A 26,349-nucleotide genomic window follows, 5' to 3' on the forward strand; every position below is an offset into this window, starting at 1 on the left:
GAGATTACATGAACATGACTGGGCATTCTAACATATCTGTGTCCATTTATCATCAATAGCGTTTCCCAGGTCTTCCTCACATTTTTGCTTTACATGTTTTGTGTCATCGGGAAAAGCCTCTATCAGCCATTGATACAATTTGGAAATCAACTTTGGAGGTTTTTCAGACTGTCTTAAAATAGCATCTGGCTTGTCCAGTGTTTGCTGGACAGAGACAATAAAGTGTTGTATCTGCAAAAATTCACCTCAGGTCTGTCACAGACTGGTCTTCCCTGGCTGCCTGACTCTGCTGAGACCCCTGTCACCATATGATCCTTCTAAAATGAGGCATGACAAAGAATGACCTTGGTGTACATTTATACAGTTGAAGTCGGAAGTTTACATACACCTTAGCCAAATACATTTAAACTCAGTTTTCACAATTCCTGACATTTAATCCTAGTAAAAATTCCCTGTCTTAGGTCAGTTAGGATCACCACTTTATTTTAAGAATGTGAAATGTCAGAATAATAGTAGAGAGAATGATTTATTTCAGCTTTTATTTCTTTCATCACATTCCCAGTGGGTCAGAAGTTGACATACCCTCCATTAGTATTTGGTAACATTGCCTTAAAATTGTTTAACTTGGGTCAAATGTTTCAGGTAGCCTTCCACAAGCTTCCCACAATAAGTTGGGTGAATTTTGGCACATTCCTCCTGACAGAGTTGGTGTAACTGAGTCAGGTTTGTAGGCCTCCTTGCCCACAAATTGTCTATAGGATTGAGGTCAGGGCTCTGTGATGGCCACTCCAATACCTTGACTTTGTTGTCCTTAAGCCATTTTGCCACAACTTTGGAAGTGTGCTTGGGGTCATTGTCCATTTGGAAGACCCATTTGCGACCAAGCTTTAACTTCCTGACTTGAGATGTTGCTTGAATATATCCACATAATTTTCGTTCCTCATGATGCCAACTATTTTGTGAAGTGTACCAGTCCCTCCTGCAGCAAAGCACCCCCACAACATGATGCTTCCACCCCCGTGCTTGACGGTTGGGATGGTGTTCTTCGGCTTGCAAGCCTCCCCCTTTTTCCTTCAAACATAACGATGGTCATTATGGCCAAACAGTTCTATTTTTGTTTCATCAGAGCAGAGGACATTTCTCCAAAAAGTACGATATTTGTCCCCATGTGCAGTTGCAAACCGTAGTCTGGCTTTTTTATGGCGGTTTTGGAGCAGTGACTTCTTCCTTGCTGAGCGGCCTTTCAGGTTATGTCGATATATAGGACTTGTTTTACTGTGGATATAGATACTTTTGTACCTGTTTCCTCCAGCATCTTCACAAGGTCCTTTGCTGTTGTTCTGGGATTGATTTGCACTTTTCGCACCAAAGTACGTTCATCTCTAGGAGACAGAACGCGTCTCCTTCCTGAGCACTATGACGACTGCGTGGTCCCATGGTGTTTATACTTGCGTACTATTGTTTGTACAGATGAACGTGGTACCTTCAGGCATTTGGAAATTGCTCCCAAGGATGAACCAGACTTGTGGAGGTCTACAAATTTTTTCTGAGGTCTTGGCTGATTTCTTTTGATTTTCCCATGATGTCAAACAAAGAGGCACTGAGTTTGAAGGTAGGCCTTGAAATACATCCACAGGTACACCTCCAATTGACGCAAATGATGTCAATTGGCCTATCAGAAGCTTCTAAAGCCATGACATAATTTTATGGAATTTTCCAAGCTGTTTAAAGGCACAGTCAACTTAGTGTATGTAAACTTCTGACCCACTAGAATTGTGATACATGAATTATACGTTAAATAATCTGTCTGTAAACAATTGTTGGAAGAATTACTTGTGTCATGCACAAAGTAGATGTCCTAACCGACTTGACAAAACTATAGTTTGTTATCAAGAAATGTGAAATATTGAAAAACGAGTTTTAATGACTCTAAGTGAATGTAAATGTCCGACTTCAACTGTACATTATGTTATCCAAGACTAGAATCAATGGTTCAATAATTGAAATGTCCATTATTCCCAGATCCCAGACTGTAGCTTTAAACTGCTGTCCTGTAGCTACTGTAGGTCTACCCATCAATTCAAGATGGAACTTTGTGTCATTCACTGAATATACTGCAAAATTCCCCTGAGCTCCGTAGACTGCTCTTCCCTGGCTGTCTGACCCTGCTGGGACCCCTGTCGCCATCTGATGCTGCTGAGACATGATGAGCGTAGTGTTGTGTACTGACTGCACTAGAGGGCTGCATTCCCGCTGGATGCCTGCGGATCCCGACAGAGATCATTGCCGCACGGTCTGCATTTTTCATGCTGCAGGCGGCATTGGCGGTCAGACAGACAACTTTGGGACTCAAATATTTTTGTTGTCCCATAGATTATCTTGAAACGGTCCTCTTTCTGCTTTGTATGCGTTAGCCTACCTATTGTAGCACATGTTCTTCTCATTATTCACACAGAATTCGCTGCTTCAACTTCAGTAGCCTACCTCCTAGTTGGGCGTGTGGTCTCATTGAAATAAAGTAGGCTGCCTACTTGGGCAGAGAATCACATTTCAGTTAACTTGAATATGAAATTAACTTAAATATGATTAGACTGTGGTTTACTACAGTGTCTGTAAATAAATATTGATCATGAAAAGAAGTGGGGGGAGCTCAACCAAAGTGAGTCGAAGTACAATCAAAAACATGTCATCATGATTGAAAAGGAAAAGGCACACAGGTTAGGCTGCTATGAGTATTGAGCCTTTTCATTTTCAGTAACTATGGATTACCCATTTATTTGTCTCTGCCTGCAAATCGTCCTCCTAAAAGGCAGGTTTTATCCTATAGGACTATGCAAAATGTCACTGTCATCATTATTGCTGCTTCCTGTTTTTATTTTTCTATTTTTTATTTCACCTTTATTTAACCAGGTAGGCCAGGAGAACAAGTTCTCATTTACAACTGCGACCTGGCCCAGATAAAGTTGTTCAGTAGCCATACCTGCGAGATCATGTGCACGTGGGGTCTCAATTAGAGTAGGCTATAGCCTATGTATACATAGGCGGAGAAGCATGGGGCAGTTATCTTTCCAAGGAAATGTACTTCCTAAATAGGCCTATGATTAGGCTATAGTTTACTACATTGCCTAGAAATAGGCCTAAATATTGATCACCCATATTTCTCAGTCTGAAAATCTTCCCACTCCTAAAAGGTAGCTATACAAATAGCTCAAGAGAAAGTGCAAGTCTCTCCAACTCTGCTCTCTTTAAACTACATCTAGCATATTGGCTGATATAATTGATCCTATTTCTTAAGTTATTTTTGCGTATTTGATATTGCCTATATGGGACCATGGCTAGCATATTGCTGGGACCATGGCTAGCACGAGAGCTGCATCACATACGCTTGAAATAACATTGCAGGACTGTGGTTGGGTTTGGGACCAGTTCTTGAGGTAGCGGGTGGGAATTGGACAGAAAGCAAGCGGGTGCGAGCGGGAGCGGGATGAAAAAATCGTTCAGCGCAGACCTCTACTGTACACCATGACAGTGAAGCCTGTAATGTTAGAGCTGTTTATTACTGTGTCAGTGTGAAAAGTAAGGAATTAGCTGGGGAAACTGACAGATTTTTTATTTATTTTATTTCACCTTTATTTAACCAGGTAGGCAAGTTGAGAACAAGTTCTCATTTACAACTGCGACCTGGCCAAGAATAAAGCAAAGCAGTTCGACACATACAACAACACAGAGTTACACATGGAATAAACAAAACATACAGTCAATAATACAGTTGAAGAAAATCTATATACAGTGTGTGCAAATGAGGTAAGAAAAGGGAGGTAAGGCAATAAATAGGCCATGGTGGCGAAGTAATTACAATATACCAATTAGACACTAGAGTGATTGATGTGCAGAAGATGAATGTGCAAGTAGAGATACAGGGGTGCAAAGGAGCAAGATAAATAAATAAATAAATACAGTATGGGGATGAGGTAGTTGGATGGGCTATTTACAGATGGGCTATGTACAGGTGCAGTGATCTGTGAGCTGCTCAGACAAGCAAAAGCTTACCAAGTTCATTTACTTCTGAAATGTGGCAAAACAAGACATTCCCAAACAAACAACTGCTGTTAGATAGTAATAATAGCCACCTACAAACAGCCTACCCGACCGCTCGGAGGCGTCCACATGGTCCTGAAGTACACCGTTGCCATGTTTTGTATCACATTCCAATGATCAAACTGGGACAAAAAGGCTATTTTAGAATGTGGGAGGGACATATCCCACCTGTCCCCATTGAAAATTGCGCCCCTGCTGTAGAGTATCATTCATCATGTTATGTTTGCTGTTCTTACCTTGGCAAACCTCAAAAACATGTCCGACATGACAGATTGCCCATAAAGTTCTTCTATTTGTTTATGAGTGATTCCTAACATGCTCTGAAAGGTACTAGGGAAGAACGGGAAATAGACCTTGACTGTGTTGGTGAAAAGATGCTATTCCTTCCATCCGATACACACACACACGCGCACAGACACACACACAGACTGAAGGAATGACTAACAGTATAGGACCAGCCATACACACTGAGGACAGCTAGGTATAATCTCCTTATTCTGAGTAACTAACCTCAATCTCCATTTCTCTCTCTCTTCCCTCTCTCTCGCCCTCTCCCTTCTCTCTCTTCCCTCGCTCTCTTTCTCACTCTCCCTTCCCTTCCCTCTCTCTTTCTCTCTCTCTCTCGCGCTTCCTTCCCTCGCTCTCTCTCTCACTCCCCATTCCTCCTTATTTCCGAGTAGCTAACCTCAGCCGACCAGAACCTCTCTCTCTCTCTTTCCCTGCCTCTCTCCCCCTCTCTCCCCATTTCTCCGTATTCTAATTAGCTAACCTGAGTCGACCTGGAACCTTCAGTTTACACACTAGTCCTCATATGGTCTGTAGAGGCCTTACATAATAGCACCAGCCCTCCTCCCATTGCTTTCCCACTCTCCTTTTTTTTTCTCCATCGCTCTTTCTTAATCTGACTGCCCTCTTTTTCTCTGCGAGTCGCTTCATGTATAATGTATATTGACATGGCCCAGCATGAACCTTTGGGTGAATTAGTCACTTGCCTGTGTGTGTGTGTCTGTCTGTGTGTGTGTGTGTGTGTGTGTGTGTGTGTGTGTGTGTGTGTGTGTGTGTGTGTGTGTGTGTGTGTGTGTGTGTGTGTGTGTGTGTGTGTGTGTGTGTGTGTGTGTGTGTGTGTGTGTGTGTGTGTGTGTGTGTGTGTGTGTGTGTGTTTTTTGTGTGTGTGTGTGTGTGTTTACCTCATATTGCCTCTTGTTTGATGCCTTATAGCTATCCATGTAATGATAAATTTTTTCATGCTGTTTCTCAGACGTCCTAGTACAAAGAAGTCCATTGTTTTGTTCCAGTCTGGTATAACCTCTAGTTAGGTGTGCTTGCTGAATGGAAAGCACAGCTTTAGAACCTGTTCATAAATCAAATCAAATCAAAGTGTATTTGTCACGTGCGCCGAATACAACAGGTGTAGACCTTACAGTGAAATGCTTACTTACAGGCCAAATCAAAAGTACCGGGTTGGACCCCCCTTTGCCTCTGCAACAGCCTGAATTCATGGAATCGTTGCTCAATTGGTATGAAGGGACCCAACGTCTGCCAGGATAACATTCCCCACACCATTGCCACTAGCCTGTACCGTTGACACCAGGCAGGATGTGGCCATGGAACCGGGACTCGTCAGACCAGGCAATGTTTTTTCCCTCCTCAATTGTCCAGTGTTGGTGATCGCGTGCCCACTGGAGCCACTTCTTCTTGTTTTTAGCTGATAGGAGGGGAACCCGGTGTGGTCGTCTGCTGCTACCACTACTACTACTACTACTACTACCACTACTACTACTACTACCACTACCACTACTACCACTACCACCACTACTACTACTACCACTACTACTACTACTACCACTACCACTACTACCACTACCACCACTACCACTACTGCCGCTACCACTACTACTACTACTACTACTACCACTACTACCACTACCACCACTACCACTACTGCCACTACCACTACTACTGCTACTAATACTACTACTACCCTTACTACTACTACTACTACTACTACTACTACTACTACTACTACTACTACTACTACTACTACTACTACTGCTACTGCTACTACTATTTCACAACCATAAATACTTCAAGACTAGCAGCACACCACATTTACTTCAGTAAATGTCATTTTCCAGTTGGAATAACATGATATTGATGTGGTTAAAGGAATTATAGTATAAATAATAACAGCTAAAAAACATGTTGACTGATACAGTAAGAATGATAAGACCATCATGTGCATAATCAAGGGGAATTCAAGGTAGGTCTGTCTGTCTGGCAGGCACATGTTTTCAAGGTAACCAGGGACCCCTCTCTCGCCCTTTGCCTGTGTTTGGACACCTGTAGTTCGAGGTCATCTCCAAACAGTGTGTATAAGGACAGTGACCCAGGTCGCCATCACTGTAGTCCGACACAGGTAGGCTAAACATAGTTAACCAGGGGGCATATTCTTTACGCCGATTCTGTTGTGAAACGTTTCTTAAGAACTGCAAACCCCATGGTGAACCACAGTGGGGAATGAGAAAGCGGGATACAGGATTATGCATTATATCTAACCTAGTTATACTTAGATGCCCGCATCCAATTGTGGTTATCAAATCACTTTCTGAGAAGTCTCTGTTTGTTAAGTTCAATGGAAGACTAAAATAAGCACATAATACGCAACCATCACGTTATTATGTTGTCTGCCTACATCAAGGTTAGGGACAAATCATTTCTTGGAAATATAATTACTGACTATGAACAGATTGGAAAAGTAAGCTATTCTTGACTGGTGATTCAATGCAATGCATTATTGAATTGAATGAGCTGAGATTGTATAGAACCCTGACTCTGAACTTTACCATAGTTTCGCAACTGGGGTTGAATAAATACTATTCGAATCCACATCTGAGTGTAATCGTATGCTTCCACCATCTCATCTGAGAACAGTGCAGGAAGGAAATGTGTCAAAAGATAACACACATGTACTGTACTCTAAATGGTCCAGAAGAGTGTAGCCTACACTGGATAAACAAGGTAGGATCAGATCAAATTTATTGTCCCCGAGGGTGGAAATTGTCTAGGACACATCATTAGTTATTCTGTATGTAAATATGCTGTCCGTAGACATAACATCAGATACAGATCATACTGTACATATAGTGTGCATTGCCCAGAGCTAATTAATCTACTGACACACATACAATACACGTAGATAGCCTTGATGATAATAACATAAAGTATGTTGGCTTGCGTTTTTTTGTGTCCTTCCAGCTCCAATAGATCCTGTTACTCTAAACATTCAGGAGCATTAGTGTATTTCCTCAGGGAGGGCAGACATGGGACAGAGAGAGAGTGAGGTGGGGGGTGTGTGAGAGAGAGAAAGACAGGCATAGAGAGAGGGGTGACTGGCTGTATGGTGTGTTTTCGTGCTTCTGACCACGTAGGACTACCAAAACCTTGTTTGCGCCCATTTTCTCCATCTGTGCATTCCTTCATACCATTACATGTTTTCATGTAACATACATAACATATATTATGTAATAAAGTGCATTCCTTCATACCATGACATGTTTTCATGTAACATACATAACATATAATATGTAATAAAGTGCATTCCTTCATACCATGACATGTTTTCATGTAACATACATAACATATATTATGTAATAAAGTGCATTCCTTCATACCATTACATGTTTTCATGTAACATACATAACATATAATATGTAATAAAGTGCATTCCTTCATACCATGACATGTTTTCATGTAACATACATAACATATAATATGTAATAAAGTGCATTCCTTCATACCATGACATGTTTTCATGTAACATACTGTACATAACATATAATATGTAAATAAAGTGCAGTCCTTCTGTAGATGTAGACTACATACAGTACCATTACATGTTTTACTTGTAACATATACTGTACATACAAGTATAGAAAATTAATAACAAATAGCAGTTTTGCTTTCTGTAAATGTATTATATATATGTAAGTATTATACATGCTTGTGTAGTTTTTATGAAATTGAATTCCATGAAAGTGAATTCATGGAAGGAAGGATTATAGGCTGCTTAACAACACAAAGTAGCTTAGTTGTGAAAGTTCAGCTAAATTCAGCAATTTCTTTGGGAATATTTTCTGATTTTATTGTACAGATAGAGAGAGGATGACAGTGGGGAAAGATGGAAAGAGGTTGTGTCAAAGGGCAGTGAGCTGGATTCAAACTTGTAGCAACACCATAGACATAGTAAATGTACATTTGTTCCCCTCCAATTCATATGTACTACACATGTACTAAATTCTTATGTACTATACATGTCAGCTTGGCCTCTCAGAATAGATGTGACATAGTAAATGTAAATTTGTGTCATGCTGGTGTAAAGGATTTGGAGACAGACGCAGGAATACATCATCTGGGTTTTTAATACACCCAAAACAAACACATATACAAAACACTGGGATGTACCCAAACAAAAGAGCGGGGGTAAACCTTTAAGAACGACACGGAACGAGACCCATAATACACAATGCACAGAACACGCAGCACAGGCTGAGACAATGGATAGGTACTCACACAACCAACGGACATGGGAACAATAATCGACAGCCCAATGGGAAAACAAAGGGCACATTTATGCAAACACAATCAGTGAGGAATTGGAACCAGGTGTGCATAATGACACAGTTCAGTGCAGCCTAGAAGGCTGGTGGCGTCAACCTCCATAACTGGTTAACAGAATGAGCAGCAGTACCGGGGGGATCCGTGACAATTTGTTCCCTTCCAATTAGTATGATATGTTATGTTTGGTATGGTTACATAAGAAAGAAGGTTATTTAAAGGGATAGTTTACCCAAATTACAAAATGATATGTTGGTTTCCTTATCCTGTAAGCAGTCTAGACAGGGAATGACAGCAATCCATGCTTTGGTTGTATTTCACTGGCATAATTTTCCAAATGCTAATGTTTTAGCATTAGTGGCACAAATTCCATTCATGTCATGGTACCGATATCATTTTTTGTGCATCATGTCTAAATCATTCTGAATGTATTTCAAAGTCACTTATAGATGATTTGAACATTATGGGCAAAAAATGATAATATCGGTACTATGTACTAAATGCTTATGTACTATACATGTCAGCCTGACCTCTCAGAATAGACGCAATTAGTATGATATGTTGTGTTTGGTATGGCTGCCTATGTCAGTGGGCTTCCTAAGTAGGTAGGCTTGCTTCTTCGGGATCGGTGTTCCTTCCACGGGACGGTTGAGCTAACGTAGGCTAATGCAATTAGCATGAGGTTGTAAGTAACAAGAACATTTCCCAGGACATAGACATATCTGATATTGGCAGAAAGCTTATGTTCTTGTTAATATAACTGCCCTGTACAATTTACAGTAGCTATTACAGTGAAAGAATACCATGCTATTGTTTGAGGAGAGTGCACAATTTTGAACATGAAAAGTTATTAATAAACAAATTAGACACATTTGGGCAGTCTTGATACAAAATTCTGAACTGAAATACAATGGTTCATTGGATCAGTCTAAAACTTTGCACATGCACTGCTGCCATCTAGTGTCCAAAATCTAAATTGCACCTGGGCTAGAATAATACATTATGGCCTTTCTCTTGCATTTCAAAAAGGATGGTACAAAAAATACTAAAGAACGGTTGGTTTTTTCTTTGTATTGTCTTTTACCAGATCTATTGTGTTATATTCTCCTACTATCCTTTCACATTTCCACAAAATTCAAAGTGTTCCCTTTCAAATGGTACCAAGAATATGCATGTCCTTGCTTCAGGGCCTGAGCTACAGGCAGTTAGATTTGGGTATGTCATTTTAGGCTAAAATTTAGAAAAAGGGGCGGATCCTTACCAGCCTGTGTTGCCTTTGGTCCAATTCAAAAATCCCCTTTCAGACTAACCAGCCTAATGGGATTGGTGGTCCCAAGACATGGAGATTATAGACAGCATTGCAAATCTGTTATAACCTGAATTGAACCCATTTTACATACTCTGTTATTATTATTATTATTATTAATATTATGTGTTGTTCGGTGTTTACTGTATCTGTATTGTGTGTGTACTGTTTATAGACTATGTGTATATTCCTCTGTCTACATTCTGTCTGTATATTCTGTCTGTATATTTGCTCGCCCTAATATTTAAATGCCCGTCCTAATATGTATATATTTCTTAATTCCATTCCTTTACTTTTAGATTTGTGTGTATTGTTGTGAATTGTTAGATACTACTGCACTGTTGGAGCTAGGAACACAAGCATTTCGCTACACCCGCAATAACATCTGCTAAATATGTGTATGTGACCAATAACATTTGATTTGACTTGATTTAAATTCTGGCAACAGGTTAAATTCCTGGTATGTGTAAAAGTAAACTCCATTCATAACATAAACTGGACAATTAAATAACAAATAGTAATTGAACTTTTGCTTTAAACATATCTGTACATATTTTGTATATTTTGGTCATTTATCCAGATAGACTCACAGTCAGTGCATTAACTAAGGTAGGCAAGACAACTACATTCACAGTCAGTGAATTCAACTACGGTAGCCAAGACAACTACATTTACAGTCAGTGAATTCAACTAAGGTAGCCAAGACAACTACATTCACAGTCAGTGAATTCAACTACGGTAGCCAAGACAACTACATTTACAGTCAGTGCATTCAACTAAAGTAGCCAAGACAACTACATTCACAGTCAGTGAATTCAACTACGGTAGCCAAGACAACTACATTTACAGTCAGTGAATTCAACTAAGGTAGCCAAGACAACTACATTCACAGTCAGTGCATTCAACTAAGGTAGCCAAGACAACTACATTCACAGTCAGTGAATTCAACTAAGGTAGCCAAGACAACTACATTCACAGTCAGTGAATTCAACTAAGGTAGCCAAGACAACTACATTCACAGTCAGTGAATTCAACTACGGTAGCCAAGACAACTACATTCACAGTCAGTGAATTCAACTAAGGTAGCCAAGACAACTACATTCACAGTCAGTGAATTCAACTAAAGTAGCCAAGATAACTACATTCACAGTCAGTGCAAGAACATTTTCCTCAATAAAGCAGATATCATTCAAATCAGTGCTAGTAAGATATGTATTACACACGGAGGTGAATTCCATGGATGGATGGATAAATGTAAAGTTGAGCACTGAGTCAGTGGGCATCCCAGTTCAGGAGAGAGCTCTCAGGTCAATCAACATGAGGGATTGGAGGTGTATGGACAGACAGCATGACACATCTGTATCTGTAAAACCAGAATCCAACCCATTCTGTCATACATGGAGGTATTTCATCAAATTATTTCAAAATAGGCATATTATCAGTCAATGTCTTGCAAATGGATATTTGGAGAGATGGTGGACTGGATTTGCAACTTATTTGGAGACATTAACATGCAGTAATTTGATCAAAGATGTTGAAAACATGGTTGAAAATCAGAGAGAGAGAGAGAGAGAGAGAGAGAGAGAGAGAGAGAGAGAGAGAGAGAGAGCAAGAGAGAGGTGGATTGGGGTGAGAAAAAATAGTATGTGACGCGTAGCAGCTGAAAGCGGATAGGCTCGCCCTGCTGTGACTAAATGGCGCATTGGCTCGAGGCCGAGGGGGAGGCGGCTTTGCGTTCCATTGGTGGTGGTTCTATTCTATAGGCTGAGGACGCGGGTTCAGGCGAGGTGAGGAGACAAACCTAGTTGACCCTATACTGGGTGAAGAAACAAATATGAGTAGCGGCAGTGTTCGCTGAGCAGAAACAAGCGCGAAGCGAACTGGGAGAGACGCGCCCTATCATCCAATCTATTGAGCATATACAGTATTTCTAATAACACTTTGGAGGAGATTCACATGAAGAAGAGGTACTTCCTCGGGCTATTTCACTGACAGGTAACCTCATCTCAAATGGAAAAGAAAATGTTGATGTATTATGTTATATAGAAATGTGACTAAAATGTGTTTTTTAAGAACATTGTGTGGAGCTGAACTAGTTATTTAAGATGGATAGGGAAAATATAAAAAGTGGTTGATAAAGAAATGTTGTCTAAAGTTAGGAGTAGGCACTGTGCAGCATATCAAAACCAGATCAAGTTTATCGACTCCCTGGTTCGATTCTCAGTTATCCTGCGAATGTTACCGCGGTTCTCATCCGCCAGGGCTGTTTCTCGGGGACACCGGGTAAAATCATGCATAAGTGCATGTACTGTAATGTTCCTCTCTGTAACGTTGCGTAACGCGAGGAAATGATGACAGGCCTCGGGGCTGCCTTCTCAGTGGGTGCACTTAATTCAACTTGTTCAGACTGTGTGTGGGAGCAAATAGTTGTTGAAGACTGTTGCTGTGAAAACTACAGTATTCAGCGTACTGTTGAATTGACTGAAAGTTCACTGGATTCCTTTACACAACCTCTGTTATAGCCTATAGACGCTTTATTACAGGATTTATTATAGGCGAGTAGCCTTGTGTTTGACATTCTTTGATAATTCTCTCATCCCAATTAAACATTCAGGAATGTATTGCATATAACTGTATAGTCAACATAGAAATAATAGAATAGTATAGGATAGAATATTCTGCACAAATGAGCAACTTACTTTCATCCTCAACTTGCTGATATCCTTCTACCATGTCGCAAAATGGTATTGGCCTAGGGATGTTTTTCATAATGAGAAATATGTGCCTGTTAACCATCTATGTGCATCTGTTCAGTACACTACACAACAGGAATGTTTGGAGCTGTGACAGAATGATATAACGTTGTGTTGAACTTACATAAGGTTTACTCAAATCTCACTAACCTCCTCGCTGCCTTTTCTCTCTCTGTCCACTAGATGGTGGCATTGCAATGTGAATCACAGGCACTCGGAGCCAGCATCATTATCAAAACAACCAGAGAGTGTATTTCTAAAGTGAGCTATTAAACAAAACTCAAGCACACAATCTATGAGTTTGGCAATTACCCGATCACACCAGGGCTATCCAAGCATGAAATACCATACTAGACCCACCAGTAGCGTCCTCCAGGATCTCTCTGGTGGTCCCTCCCATCTGTTGGGACTGGAAGGGCTGGACCCGAGGCCTCTGAGCGAGGCAATGTCCTTCACTGACGAGGCGGTCTCCATCCTGACCTCCAGCAGCCAGCTAGCCCGTTCCCTCCTGGGCTGCACCTCTGCCCTGAAGCGGAAAGAAAGCCTAGCCACCACCGCTAACCATGCTAACGCTAATGCTATCTCTAACAATGACGGTGAGGATGACTTTGACGATAGCAACAGTGCTCTGCGCCGCAAACGCGAGTTCACTCCCGACGAGAAGAAGGACGACGGCTACTGGGATAAGAGGAAGAAGAACAACGATGCGGCGAAACGGTCGCGTCAGAAACGACGTGCCAATGACATGGTCCTGGAGACGAGGGTTCTGGGGTTGTTGGAGGAGAACGCCCGACTAAGGGCCGAACTCCTGGCCTTCAAGTTCCGCTTTGGCCTAGTCAAGGACACCTCCAACATAGCCATAATGCCGCTGTCCGTGCCTCCACCCAACCATCTTGAACCGAGGTACTACCTACCCCATGATGATGGTTCCTACCCCCATAACACCGCCGCCACCACCTCCCACCACCATCCCCACCACTCATCCTCATACGAGGTGAGGGGAACTGGGCTGCCAGCAGGGCGTGACGCAGGCAGTAGTATATCCGAGGACTCTGGTTTCTCCCCTGGAAGCTCCAACACCGGCAGCCCTGTGTTCTTTGACGATGGACTAGGGGACCACAGCCGAACTTCCCCCAGAACGGTAGAGGAACAGGGGCGTTATGAGCCTCGCGCCTCCCTGGAGGCAGAAGGACAGTACCACGGCAGGCAGGACTCTAGCCTACCACACAAACTCCGCTTCAAAACCCCCGGTGGAGGTAGCGAAGCTGGGGAGATACCAGCAAGGTCCCCTAATAGTAAACGCCCTTGCCCCGTAGCTACAGTCGGACCTAACATCCAGAGGAGCCAGGCTGAATGGTACAGTCATAGGGGAGAGGGCCAGGCTGCATGGCCCAGGGAGGAGGCCCGTGCTGGGCATGATCAGCAGCACCACTACTCCCCCTCTGGAGGGTCTCCACACAGACCCACCACTACCACAGACTCCCAGTATGTGGCGGAGAATGGCACCCTCAAATCCCAGCTCAGTTCCCTATCGCAGGAGGTGGCCCAGCTCAAGAAGCTGTTCTCTCAGCAGCTGCTCTCCAAACTGGTCTGAGGTCAGGTTGAACACACTCACAACCTCACCGTACACACATTTTTACATTTACATACAGAGAAGAGCAACAGAGAGAGGGAGAGAAAGGGGTTTCGACTCAAAGAAAGTGACATTCACTTCAACCTGAACATTGACTTTCACTGTGTCTCAGCTGAACTTGACTCCCAGGGCACAGCACTGCCCATTTTTATTTAACTAGGCAAGTCAGTTAAAAACAAATTCTTATTTACATTGACGGCCTAGGAACAGTGGGTGAACTGCCTTGTTCAGGGGCAGAACAATTTTTGTTTTTTACCTTGTCAGCTCGGGGATTCGATCTAGCAACCTTTCGGTTACTGGCCCAACGCTCCAACGCTCTAACCACTAAGCTACCTACCGCTCCATCGATCTCAAGCAAACAGCTACATCAAGTGTGAAGAAGCTGAGCGAACGACGACCTGAAAACTACTTCAATAACACATTCTCCAGATACTACGAGACAGTGGCCTTCACCACTATAAAAGCACACCAGCACAGGCAATACCAGTTACAATAGCAATCAGCAGTCAAAAGCAATACTTCAGGATACTCTGTTTGATTTACAGTACTATAAAACAGCATTTATGGGTAACTTATATGATACACATTTTTGTATTTATATTTCTAGTAATTTAGCAGACACTCTTATCCAGGGCGACTTACAGTAGTGAGTGCATACATTTTCATACTTTTTCATATGATATCTGAAATACAAATTTTTGTTTGTACACTGATCTGGCCTTTGATAAAGTTTCACATTCTTTCTTTAGAGACTTTTATTGAACAGGTCTATAAACACTGGATTACACTGGTAAACATGGGTACATGCAGCGGTGCACACCCTGATGTCATAGATAGATCATTTAAACCCATTCCGGTTGTATTATTACATGTCCGATTATCCTGCTGCTGTAGGACATGGTATCCCTCGCCTCTATTTGTTTCTACACAGTTTGTCTTAAACGGTTTGGCTAAAAAATAGAAAAATAACAGATTCTATGTACATATTCTTTAATTTCAACTGTAAGTAATGTGATATACTGTACATGTACGTAAATAAATAAACTGTTTTTCCTAATCAGTGTTTTGTGTCTATGAGTTTCTATTACGTGAATAATACACATTTATGATACTTTATTATGTGGGTCTTACACCGCTAGTCTCACATCCACTATTCTCTTATAAATGCAGTGAGTCTGAAGTTACTAGTAGCCTTGTACACGTGGTTACGACCCCACACGCTCATATAATGTGTTCTCGCAGCACATGACGAGTGGTCTCCAGTGAGTCATATGAGGGATCGAAATAGAGAGTAAAAAAAAAACATGATGTTTTCCTGAACAAACCAATGTGTTTCTACTGTGCTAAAAGCATGCATTATAAAGATCCACCAACACAAAACACATCACTAACAGCTGATATAAATGGATTCACAGTATACACAGACCACCTTTCCAGCTGAAGTGTTTAAGTGCTTTACATTGTAATGGAGGGAAATATCCTCATCCACTATAAATGTATATAGTAGCATACCCACCCAGCTCGTGTTTTCTGCATCAGTGATAGATTATAATGGTGCTTTTTTCCAATCCTCTATATATACACTACTGTTTGTGTGCTTGAACCTAATGAGACAGGCAGGGTCCCCAGTGGTCTACAGAGGCCTTGCATCTCTCTCGCTCTTGCTCTCTGTCTCTCTGTCTCTCTCTCTCTCTCTCTCTCTCACCAACGATGAACGGGTGATTTCTTTCTCCCTCTACCTCTCTTTACCTCCCTCCTCTCTCTCTCCCCCTCTCTCTCTCTCTTCTTACGTACTCTCTCACTACCTCCCTCTCCTCCCTACATTCCCATCCCGCTCTCTCCCCTCCCTCACCCTCTGCAGCTCTGTGATGCACTAAGGGTCACTAGCACGACACGGCAGTGCACACAGCTGAACAGAGCAAGGCATTAAAGGGGGGAAAAGGAGGGGTTCTGTAGATACAATGCATCTCTACAATATTTACATGAAGGTAAAGTACGGGCAGTGCAAATGTGTTACAATAAAATATAATAAAATGGATAAAAATGGAGAATGGGGCATAATCTGGGCCTCCCTCTCTGTTCAGTGATGGGGATGGGATGGGGGGAGAGAGTGGGTCTCTGAGTGACTCATATGTACCACGTCAGCAGCAGCATCACACACACACACACACACACACACACACACACACACACACACACACACACACACACACACACACACACACACACACACACACACACACACACACACACACACACACACACACACACACACACACACACACACACACACACACACACACACACACACAAACACACACAGAGAGAGAGACAACGTCAGCAGCAGCAGGAGGAGAAGCTATTTTAAGCTTCAAGGAGAGGACAGGATATTGATTGGCCCATGTCAGGACGCACTTCTGGACCTGAATATGAATGGGACGGAGAGAAAGAAAGACGTAGAGAAGAAAGAAGGAGAGGAAAGGAGGCAGTCTCTGTAGCTGAACGCTTCACCCACAGCAGAAATATCCGTTGAGGTTCTCAAATCGAGTAGTAGACTCTTGACAGTGTATTTTTCAGAGCACATGCCTAATGCCACACCAGTCCTTATCGTTCCAGTAGTAGACTCTCTACAGTGTTTTTGTCAGAGCACATGCCTAATGCCACACCAGTCCTTATCGTTCCAGTAGTAGACTCTCTACAGTGTTTTGTCAGAGCACATGCCTAATGCCATACCAGTCCTTATCGTTCCAGTAGCAGACTCTATACAGTGTATTTGTCAGAGCACATGCCTCATGCCACACCAGTCCTTATCGTTCCAGTAGCAGACTCTCTACAGTGTTTTTGTCAGAACATGCCTCATGCCACACCAGTCCTTATCGTTCCAGTAGCAGACTCTCTACAGTGTTTTTGTCAGAGCACATGCCTCATGCCACACCAGTCCTTATCGTTCCAGTAGCAGACTCTCTACAGTGTTTTTGTCAGAACATGCCTCATGCCACACCAGTCCTTATCGTTCCAGTAGCAGACTCTCTACAGTGTTTTTGTCAGAACATGCCTCATGCCACACCAGTCCTTTTCGTTCCAGTAGCAGACTCTCTACAGTGTTTTTGTCAGAACATGCCTCATGCCACACCAGTCCTTATCGTTCCAGTAGTAGACTCTCTACAGTGTTTTTGTCAGAGCACATGCCTCATGCCACACCAGTCCTTATCGTTCCAGTAGCAGACTCTCTACAGTGTTTTTGTCAGAACATGCCTCATGCCACACCAGTCCTTATCGTTCCAGTAGTAGACTCTATACAGTGTTTTGTCAGAGCACATGCCTAATGCCATACCAGTCCTTATCGTTCCAGTAGTAGACTCTATACAGTGTTTTGTCAGAGCACATGCCTAATGCCATACCAGTCCTTATCGTTCCAGTAGCAGACTCTCTACAGTGTTTTTGTCAGAGCACATGCCTAATGCCATACCAGTCCTTATCGTTCCAGTAGTAGACTCTATACAGTGTTTTGTCAGAGCACATGCCTAATGCCACACCAGTACTTATCGTTCCAGTAGTAAGCCTGGTTACTTAGATGTATTTAACGTATTTCATACGTATTTAACGTATTTCCTGGCATGGGTTCATTATGTTAATATTCTGGTTATTTTTCTCTAATCTTTCCTTTCTCACTCTTTAAAAAAAATGAGTGTGAGATAACTAGTGATAACATGGAGAGTGTGAGTGAGTGTCACGCCCTGACCGTAGAGATCCTTTTTATGTCTCTATTTTGGTTTGGTCAGGGCATGAGTTGGGGTGGGCATTCTATGTTTTGTGTTCTATGTTTTCTATTTTTGTGTGTTTGGCCGGGTGTGGTTCTCAATCAGAGGCAGCTGTCTATCGTTGTCTCTGATTGAGAACCATACTTAGGTAGCCTTTTCCCACCTGTGTTTTGTGGGTAGTTGTTTTCTGTCTTTGTGTCTGTACCAGACAGGACTGTTTCGTTTCGTTCATTCTCTTTGTTATTTTGTTTAGTGTTCTGTTTTAATAAATTAACATGAACACTTACCACGCTGCGCTTTGGTCCGATGATTCCTCATCTTCAGACGACGAACGTTACAGTGAGACACCCCAGATATTGTTTTTGACAGGCATGGGCTCTGTACATGGTAACCCCCCAGTTCACTGAGTCTACCTCTGTCTGTCTCCTCCCCGCCTGCCTAACAATAACACTGAATAGCCCAATAGATACACATCAGTTGTTTTGTCTACTCTACCCCAGTCCCCAACACCCCTCCCTCTAGTCTAGTCTACAACCAACCCCCATTCCTATAATCCATAGACCATACAGACAGTCTGGTTGCTGGTTGCTAGGCAGACGCTGGCTATGACGGTTGCCAAGGGAACACTGTGCAGCAGACGCAGCTCTGGGGGGAGTGCGTTGGGGGTTGGGTGGTTGTTGTCGGAGTAGAGGGGGTAGGGGCTACCAAGTTTAAGGTCAACGTCTCCCCGAGATTGTCTGATTGACGGTGGTGTGGTAACAAAGAGAGGGGGAGGGAAGGAGAGGGAGAGAGAAGGAGAGGGGGATGGAAGGAGAGGGAGAGAGAAGGAGAGGGGGATGGAAGGAGAGAGGGGAATGGAAGGAGAGGGATAGAGAAGGAGAGGGAGAGAGAAGGTGAGGGGGATGGAAGGAGAGAGGGGAATGAAAGGAGAGGGAGAGAGAAGGAGAGGGGGGTGGAATGAGAGAGGGGAATGGAAGGAGAGGGAGAGAGAAGGAGAGGGGGATGGAAGGAGAGAGGGGAATGGAAGGAGAGGGAGAGAGAAGGAGAGGGGGAAGGAGAGAGGGGAATGGAAGGAGAGGGAGAGAGAAGGAGAGGGGGATGGAAGGAGAGAGGGGAATGGAAAGAGAGGGAGAGAGAAGGAGAGGGAGAGAGAAGGAGAGGGGGATGAAGGAGAGGGAGAGAGAAGGAGAGGGGGATGGAAGGAGAGAGGGGAATGGAAGGAGAGAGGGGAATGGAAAGAGAGGGAGAGAGAAGGAGAGGGAGAGAGGAGGAGAGGGGGATGGAAGGAGACATGGGAATGGAAGGAGAGGGAGAGAGAAGGAGAGGGGGAGGGAAGGAGAGGGGGAGGGAAGGAGAGGGAGAGAGAAGGAGAGGGGGAGGGAAGGAGAGGGAGAGAGAAGGAGAGGGGGAGGGAAGGAGAGGGAGAGAGAAGGAGAGGGGGAGGGAAGGAGAGGAAAGAGAAGGAGAGGGGGAGGGAAGGAGAGGAGAGAGAAGGAGAGGGGGAGGGAAGGAGAGGAGAGGGAAATAGAAGAAAAGGGGGGTGGAAGAAGGGATGTATATGAATCTGTTCTTTCTTAATCCTTTCCAATTGATTCCTCTATTCCATGTTGCCAAAGGGGCTTCTCCATGGCATATGTAAAAGCAATTATGTAACACTGAAAATATTTGACTCCAGGTTTGACACTGTTTTAATGAGCATACGCACACTAAAAAAAGTGGCAAGAAAAAGCATTTGAATTGGCATTGGAATTGGATGGATTCCAACTGGATATTGGAGTATAGAGTCAGATCTACTGTAAGATACCCTTCTCTCTTCTCTGTGTGTGTAGGGTTAATAAGAAAGATGATTAACCAGCGCAGAGGACGTTGGAGTAAATGATGAGCTGACCAATGCTATGGTCCATAAAGTTCAACGGGTTAAACGCTCTACTGACACTGATAACGATACTATTCACACTTTATGGCCTTTCCTCTTTTGTCTTACAGAGATAGAAACTCACTCTCCTCAACCCTACTTGTCGGAGGTTTATTGGAAGATATGAAGAGATTACCATTAGATTGAAGAATGGCATAGTGTGTGTGTGTTTGTGTGTGTGTGTGTGTGTGTGTGTGTGTGTGTGTGTGTGTGTGTGTGTGTGTGTGTGTGTGTGTGTGTGTGTGTGTGTGTGTGTGTGTGTGTGTGTGTGTGTGTGTGTGTGTGTGTGTGTGTGTGTGTGTGTGTGTGTGTGTGTGTATGATAGGCATCAAGTAATAAGCATCAATAAGTAAAGACAACAGCCAAGGGTCCTCAAAACTATTTGATGCTTGATGTCTATGGAGAACAGGATATCTTTGTGTTCATGTGCCTTTCACCCTTGTAGTGCACAGGTCAGTTCTCAAATTCCATATATCCAAAAATGCTTAAAGGCAATATGATAAGAAGTCATTCCATTTTCCCCCATTTTTATAACTCCGAAATGGGGGATCAAAGGGACAGCAGTATTGTATTAGAGAAAATGTGAGAGAATAACCACTTCTATTAAATGTGTGATAACCTTCTTCCATTGAAAACAACATCATTGCTTTCTCCAGTGGCTGTTATTTTCTTATCTCCAAGGTCATTCTGAATGGCAGGTCTGCTCTATGATACAATAGAGAAAACACTATGGACCGAGAATAAAAACCCATTCAGTGCCAATAGAATAACTGAAGCTGTCCTTGACTATAGTTATCTATCACCACGGACATCCAGAGAGGCTCTTGATGTTGTTACAAAAATCTCCTTGGAAACAGCTTGTCTTATGACATAAAACGGAGCTTCAGGGCTCAATCGTTATGACATAAAACGGAGCTTCAGGGCTCAATCGTTATGACATAAAACGGAGCTTCAGGGCTCAATCGTTATGACATAAAACGGAGCTTCAGGGCTCAATCGTTATGACATAAAACGGAGCTTCAGGGCTCAATCGTTATGTTCCCTAGCCAAATCTACATTGAGTGTACAAAACATTAGGAACACCTTCCTCGATACACAAGAGAAACTGTTGAGCGTGGAAAACCCAGCAGCATTGCAGTTCTTGACACTTTCAAACAGGTGCGCCTGGCACCTCCTACCATACCCCATTTAAAAGGCACTTAAATATTTTGTCTTGCCCAGTCACCCTCTGAATGGCACTCATACACAATCCATGTCTCAATTGTCTCAATGCTTAAGAATCCTTCTTTAACCTGTCTCCTCCCTTTCATCTTCACTGATGGAAGTGGATTTAACAGGTGACATCAATAAGGGAGCATAGCTTTCACCTGCTCAGTCTATGTAATGGAAAGAGCAGGTGTTCTTAATGTTTTGTACACTCAGTATTTATACACTACCGGTCAAAAGTTTTAGAACACCTACTCATTCAAGGGTTATTCTTTATTTTTACTATTTTCTACATTGAGGAATAATAGTGAAGACATCAAAACTATGAAATAACACATGTGGAATCATGTAGTAACCCAAAAGGTGTTAAACAAATCAAAATATAATTTATATTTGAGATTCTTCAAAGTAGCCACCCTTTGCCTTGATGACAGCTTTGCACAGTGTTGGCATTTTCTCAACCAGCTTCACCTGGAATGCTTTTCCAACAGTCTTGAAGGAGTTCCCACATATACTGAGCACTTGTTGGCTGCTTTTCCTTCACTCTGCGGTCCGACTCATCCCAAACCATCTCAATTTGGTTGAGGTCGGAGGATTGTAGAGGCCAGGTCATCTAATGCAGCACTCCATCACTCTCCTTCTTGGTAAAATAGACTTTACACAGCCTGGAGGTGTGTTGGGTTAATGTCCTGCTAAAAAACAAATGATAGTCCCACTAAGCGCAAACCAGATAGGATGGCGTATCGCTGCAGAATGCTGTGGTAGCCATGCCGGTTAAGTGTGCCTTGAATTCTAAATAAATCACAGACAATGTCACCAGCAAAGCACCCCCAGACCAAAACTGCTCCTCCTTCATGCTTTACGGTGGGAAATACACATGCAGAGATCATCCGTTCACCCACACCGCGTCTCCCAAAGACACGGCGGTTGGAACCAAAAATGTCAAATTTGGACTGTAGACCAAAGGACAAATTTCCACCGGTCTAATGTCCATTGCTTGTGTTTCTTGGCACAAGCAAGTCTCTTCTTCTTATTGGTGTCCTTTAGTAGTGGTTTCTTTGCAGCAATTTGACCATGAAGGCCTGATTCACGTAGCCTCCTCTGAACAGTTGATGTTGAGATGTGTCTGTTACTTGAACTCTGTGAAGAATTTATTTGGGCTGCAATTTCTGAGGCTGGTAACTCTAATGAACTCGGGTCTTCCATTCCTGTGGCAGTCCTCATGAGAGCCAGTTTCATCATAGCGCTTGATGGTTTTTGCGACTGCACTTGAAGAAACTTTCAAAGTTCTTGACATTTTCCATATTGACTGACCTTTGTGTCTTAAAGTAATGATGGACTGTCGTTTCTCTTTGCTTATTTGAGCTGTTCTTGCCATAATATGGACTTGGTCTTTCACCAAATAGGGCTATCATCCACAAATTAAGGACTTCTTCCTTGCTGAGTGGCCTTTCAGGTTATGCCGATATAGGACTCATTTTACTGTGGATATAGATACTTTTGTACCTGTTTCCTCCAGCATCTTCACAAGGTCCTTTGCTGTTGTTCTGGGAATGATTTGCACTTTCACACCAAAGTACGTTCATCTCTAGGAGACAGAACGTGTCTCCTTCTTGAGTGGTATGACGGCTGTGTGGTCCCATGGTGTTTATACTTGCGTACTATTGTTTGTACAGATGAACTACGTTCTGGCGTTTGGAAATTGCTCCCAAGGATGAACGAGACATGTGGAGGTCTACAATTTTTCTTCTGATGTCTTGGCTGATTTCTTTTGATTTTACCATGATGTCAAGCAAAGAGGCACTGAGTTTGAAGGTAGGCCTTGAAATACATCCACAGGTACAACTCCAATTGACTCAAATTATGTCAATTAGCCTATCAGAAGCTTCTAAAGCCATGACATAATTTTCTGGAATTTTCCAAGCTGTTTAAAGGCACAGGCAACTTAGTGTATGTAAACTTCTGAACCACTGGAATTGTGATACAGTGAATTATAAATGAAATAATCTGTCTGTAAACAATTGTTGGAAAAATTACTTGTCATGCACAAAGTAGATGTCCTAACCGACTTGCCAAATCTATAGTTTGTTAAAAAGGGGAGTGGATGAAAAAGGAGTTTTAATGAGTCCAGCCTAAGTGTATGTAAACTTCCGACTTCAACTGTATATATCCAAAAAGGTAGAAGTTTGTGATGCTATATATAACCTTCAAAAGGGGGGAAGCATATACATAAAACAGATTAATGATATGGTTATAAGCATCATTTTGAGGATTATTGACTAATCTCGTTATTTTATCTAGAGTGATATATTTGAACACTCATGCCCATTGTGATTGGTGAGTTTAGTTTGAATGTATATTGAAGCGAGCTGAATTGGGATAAACACTTTGTTTTTCTTATACAATATATCTCTCTCTCAGCCCTGAGTGCTTTTGCTATGAAAAATGACTTGGGCTGCATCCCAATGCACCCACCCTGTTCCCTATGTAGTGCACCTTTTTTGACCAGAGCCCCATGGGGTAAAAAGTGTTGCACTTTATAGAGAATAGGGTGCCATTTGGAACACGACCTTGAATTTAATAGCAGGTTGTAATTGTGATGTAATTTTAGTTGTGTAATAAATTGTGTGATGAGGCTGATGACCTCATCCTTGCGTTAATTCTCTCTCTAGGCCCCCATCCTGGCTTTTTTATGCACACACACCTATAATAACACACAATGATACACTTCAATAACATATGGTACGGCATATCTTGTATAGCATCTTGTATCTTGCACACAAACACACACACACACATTGTGAGGACTTTTTGGGGACAAACAATTGATTTCCATTAAAAATCCGACTTTCCCTAACCGATGACCCTAAAAGTAATCCCAAACCCTAAATCTAAATCCTAAACTTAATCCTAACCCCTAACCCCAACCCTAAACCTAATTCTAACTATAACCCTAAACCTAAAATCAATTTTTGCAAGTAAAGCAAAATGGCCTCACTTCTCTGATTTTTTTTTGTTGGTTTACTATTCTTGTGAGGACTTCTGGTACTTACAAGTATAATAAAAACGTGTACATACACACGCACAGGTAGGCTAAACAAGCTTTAGGCTATTTGTCTTCACCTCGCCCTTTGAGCAACCTAACCAAATCTTTGACCGAAATCTCATTCTGATTCTGTCTGGCGCTAGTCAATTCGGATACTACTGGTCCGTCCGGTAGCCCGGTCCTGCCAAATTGTGTTGCATCAGGTCGAAGCAATAGGGATCAGCACCGTGGGGGCAAACAGGGAGCGCGCGCGCCAACAAAAAAAGACGTGACGAGGCAGCCTATGGGCTGTTACGCAACCACTGACCCACTAACACACATTCTAGAGGGGAGAGGGAGAGAAACTGGAGCAAGCGCCCAACATAACAGTCGGGACTCAATGCAAAAGGGGTAGACACTGCTTCTAGTAAGCTACAACCAGACAGACTGACCTCAGAGCAAGTAAGAGGAGCAAGAGCTGCTCCCGAAAGCTTTTTTTAAATTCTCTCAGACAAATGAAACATCTAGCTATTTGACCATTTCTGTTGAAAGAAATAGAGGATACGAGCCAACTTCAACTGCGGAAGGCGATTGCTTTGTGTCCGGCATTGTGCATTTCTTGCTGGAGACACGTCAGTTGTTCGTTAAAGGTACGTTGGAGTCCTATTGATGTGCTTAGTTCTGTGCGGAAATGTTCGATTGGTTTGAATGCTGGATAACGAATTATTTAGAATTTGATATTTGTTTAAGTGCCACACTGTTGCGGATTAAGATTCTCATTATGCTTTTAGGTATGGGTATTGTTCACATGCGGGCGACTCGCCCCTACCGGTAGACAGCCACTGTATGTGTGACTTTGACTTATTTGTAGTCATTGTGGTTTATTTTAAACCAGTTCCCTTTCCCAATTATTCATTCATACTGTATATTCCTCAAGCTTAGCACATTCTCAGTTGTAATCAAGGCATTGTATTGTAGTGTTGGATGCTGTTGTAAAGAGGAGCTGAATCACATTGCTCAATGCGCTCAATGTCAGGTCGGGCGTTTTTTCCCTCATGGTATTTGTTCAATGGATGGGTAGTAAATCCACTGTGCAATAGATTGGAATATCAACCCGTTTTTGGGGGTGGCCTCGTGCTGTGAAGAGCATTGTCTGGAGTTATTGTAGTTTAAAACATGTTTTTTCTTTCTTTACTTAAAAATATTTGTTTCATATTTATTTAAATATTTGGTTTATTGACATGTTGCTAAATCTAAATAGCAGGTGTGTGACCTATATTTTATTTATGAAGTTGTCATTAATAGCCTTGATAAGTCTAATAATATACAGGTAGGTTAATTATAGGCAAAGTATACTGAAAACGAATAGAACATTCTTCTTTATTTCAGCGCAATAAATTGTCTACTGGTGCAGGCAAGTTCGTCATTATTGATTTCGTTCCTATCGGTGACCTCCTTTTGTCGTGTTGGAAGTCCGACCCTCAGACGTTCCATGTGCCTGGCGAGGATGTTCGGCCGTCACGTGTAGCTTTTCTCTGGAACTTGGAACAAGAGTGATTACTAGCTATAAGTCTTGCATTTGCATCCATTCTATGCCATTAGTCATTTTCTGTGATAAATATTTGGTCAAAACTAGATGTCATGGAATTTTGGCATAAAGGATAGTTATAATCATGTTATTACACATCTATAAGCAGTACATAGAGATTTTTTTTGGGGGGGGGCTGAGGGGTGGTATGGCATATGACATAATAGCTATGCACTAGTAAGCTACGCAGTAGAATGAGAGGAGGAGAATGAATAGAATCATGGTCTTTCATGAGGGCTGGGGGAAAGTTTGCGGAAATAATTCATAGACAAAGATCTGCACGCATGTGCCTTGATATATAACAATTAGGAATATCACATGTATTTCTTTCTTTTTTTAATCTTGAGGTCTTTGTATTTAATTGACCTGTTGCAAAGTAAAAGCAGGTGTTGCCAATCAAGACTTGTGCCCTGAGGTTTTAGCCGGCCATATGTTTAATGTTTAACACTA

General features: G+C 42.4%; 2 protein-coding genes across 2 annotated transcripts in view; both read left to right on the top strand.

Moving 5' to 3' along the window:
* The first annotated feature begins 11,876 nt into the window (after nucleotides 1-11,876).
* LOC139567822 (nuclear factor interleukin-3-regulated protein-like) lies at nucleotides 11,877-15,461 on the top strand. The gene is made up of 2 exons (XM_071389365.1): nucleotides 11,877-12,013; nucleotides 12,955-15,461. The coding sequence occupies exon 2, from the start codon at nucleotides 13,067-13,069 to the stop codon at nucleotides 14,363-14,365; it is 1,299 nt and encodes a 432-aa protein (XP_071245466.1). The 5' UTR covers nucleotides 11,877-12,013; nucleotides 12,955-13,066; the 3' UTR covers nucleotides 14,366-15,461.
* Nucleotides 15,462-24,699: 9,238 nt separating this feature from the next.
* nfil3-5 (nuclear factor, interleukin 3 regulated, member 5) overlaps nucleotides 24,700-26,349 on the top strand; it is a 39,163-nt gene continuing 37,513 nt past the window's right edge. Inside the window, exon 1 of the mRNA XM_071389367.1 lies at nucleotides 24,700-24,961. The gene's annotated coding sequence lies outside the window, so the exon portion shown is untranslated. The remainder of the gene's footprint in view (nucleotides 24,962-26,349) is intronic.

Source organism: Salvelinus alpinus, chromosome 2, assembly GCF_045679555.1.
Source record: "Salvelinus alpinus chromosome 2, SLU_Salpinus.1, whole genome shotgun sequence".
In the NCBI taxonomy this organism is placed as follows: domain Eukaryota; kingdom Metazoa; phylum Chordata; class Actinopteri; order Salmoniformes; family Salmonidae; genus Salvelinus; species Salvelinus alpinus.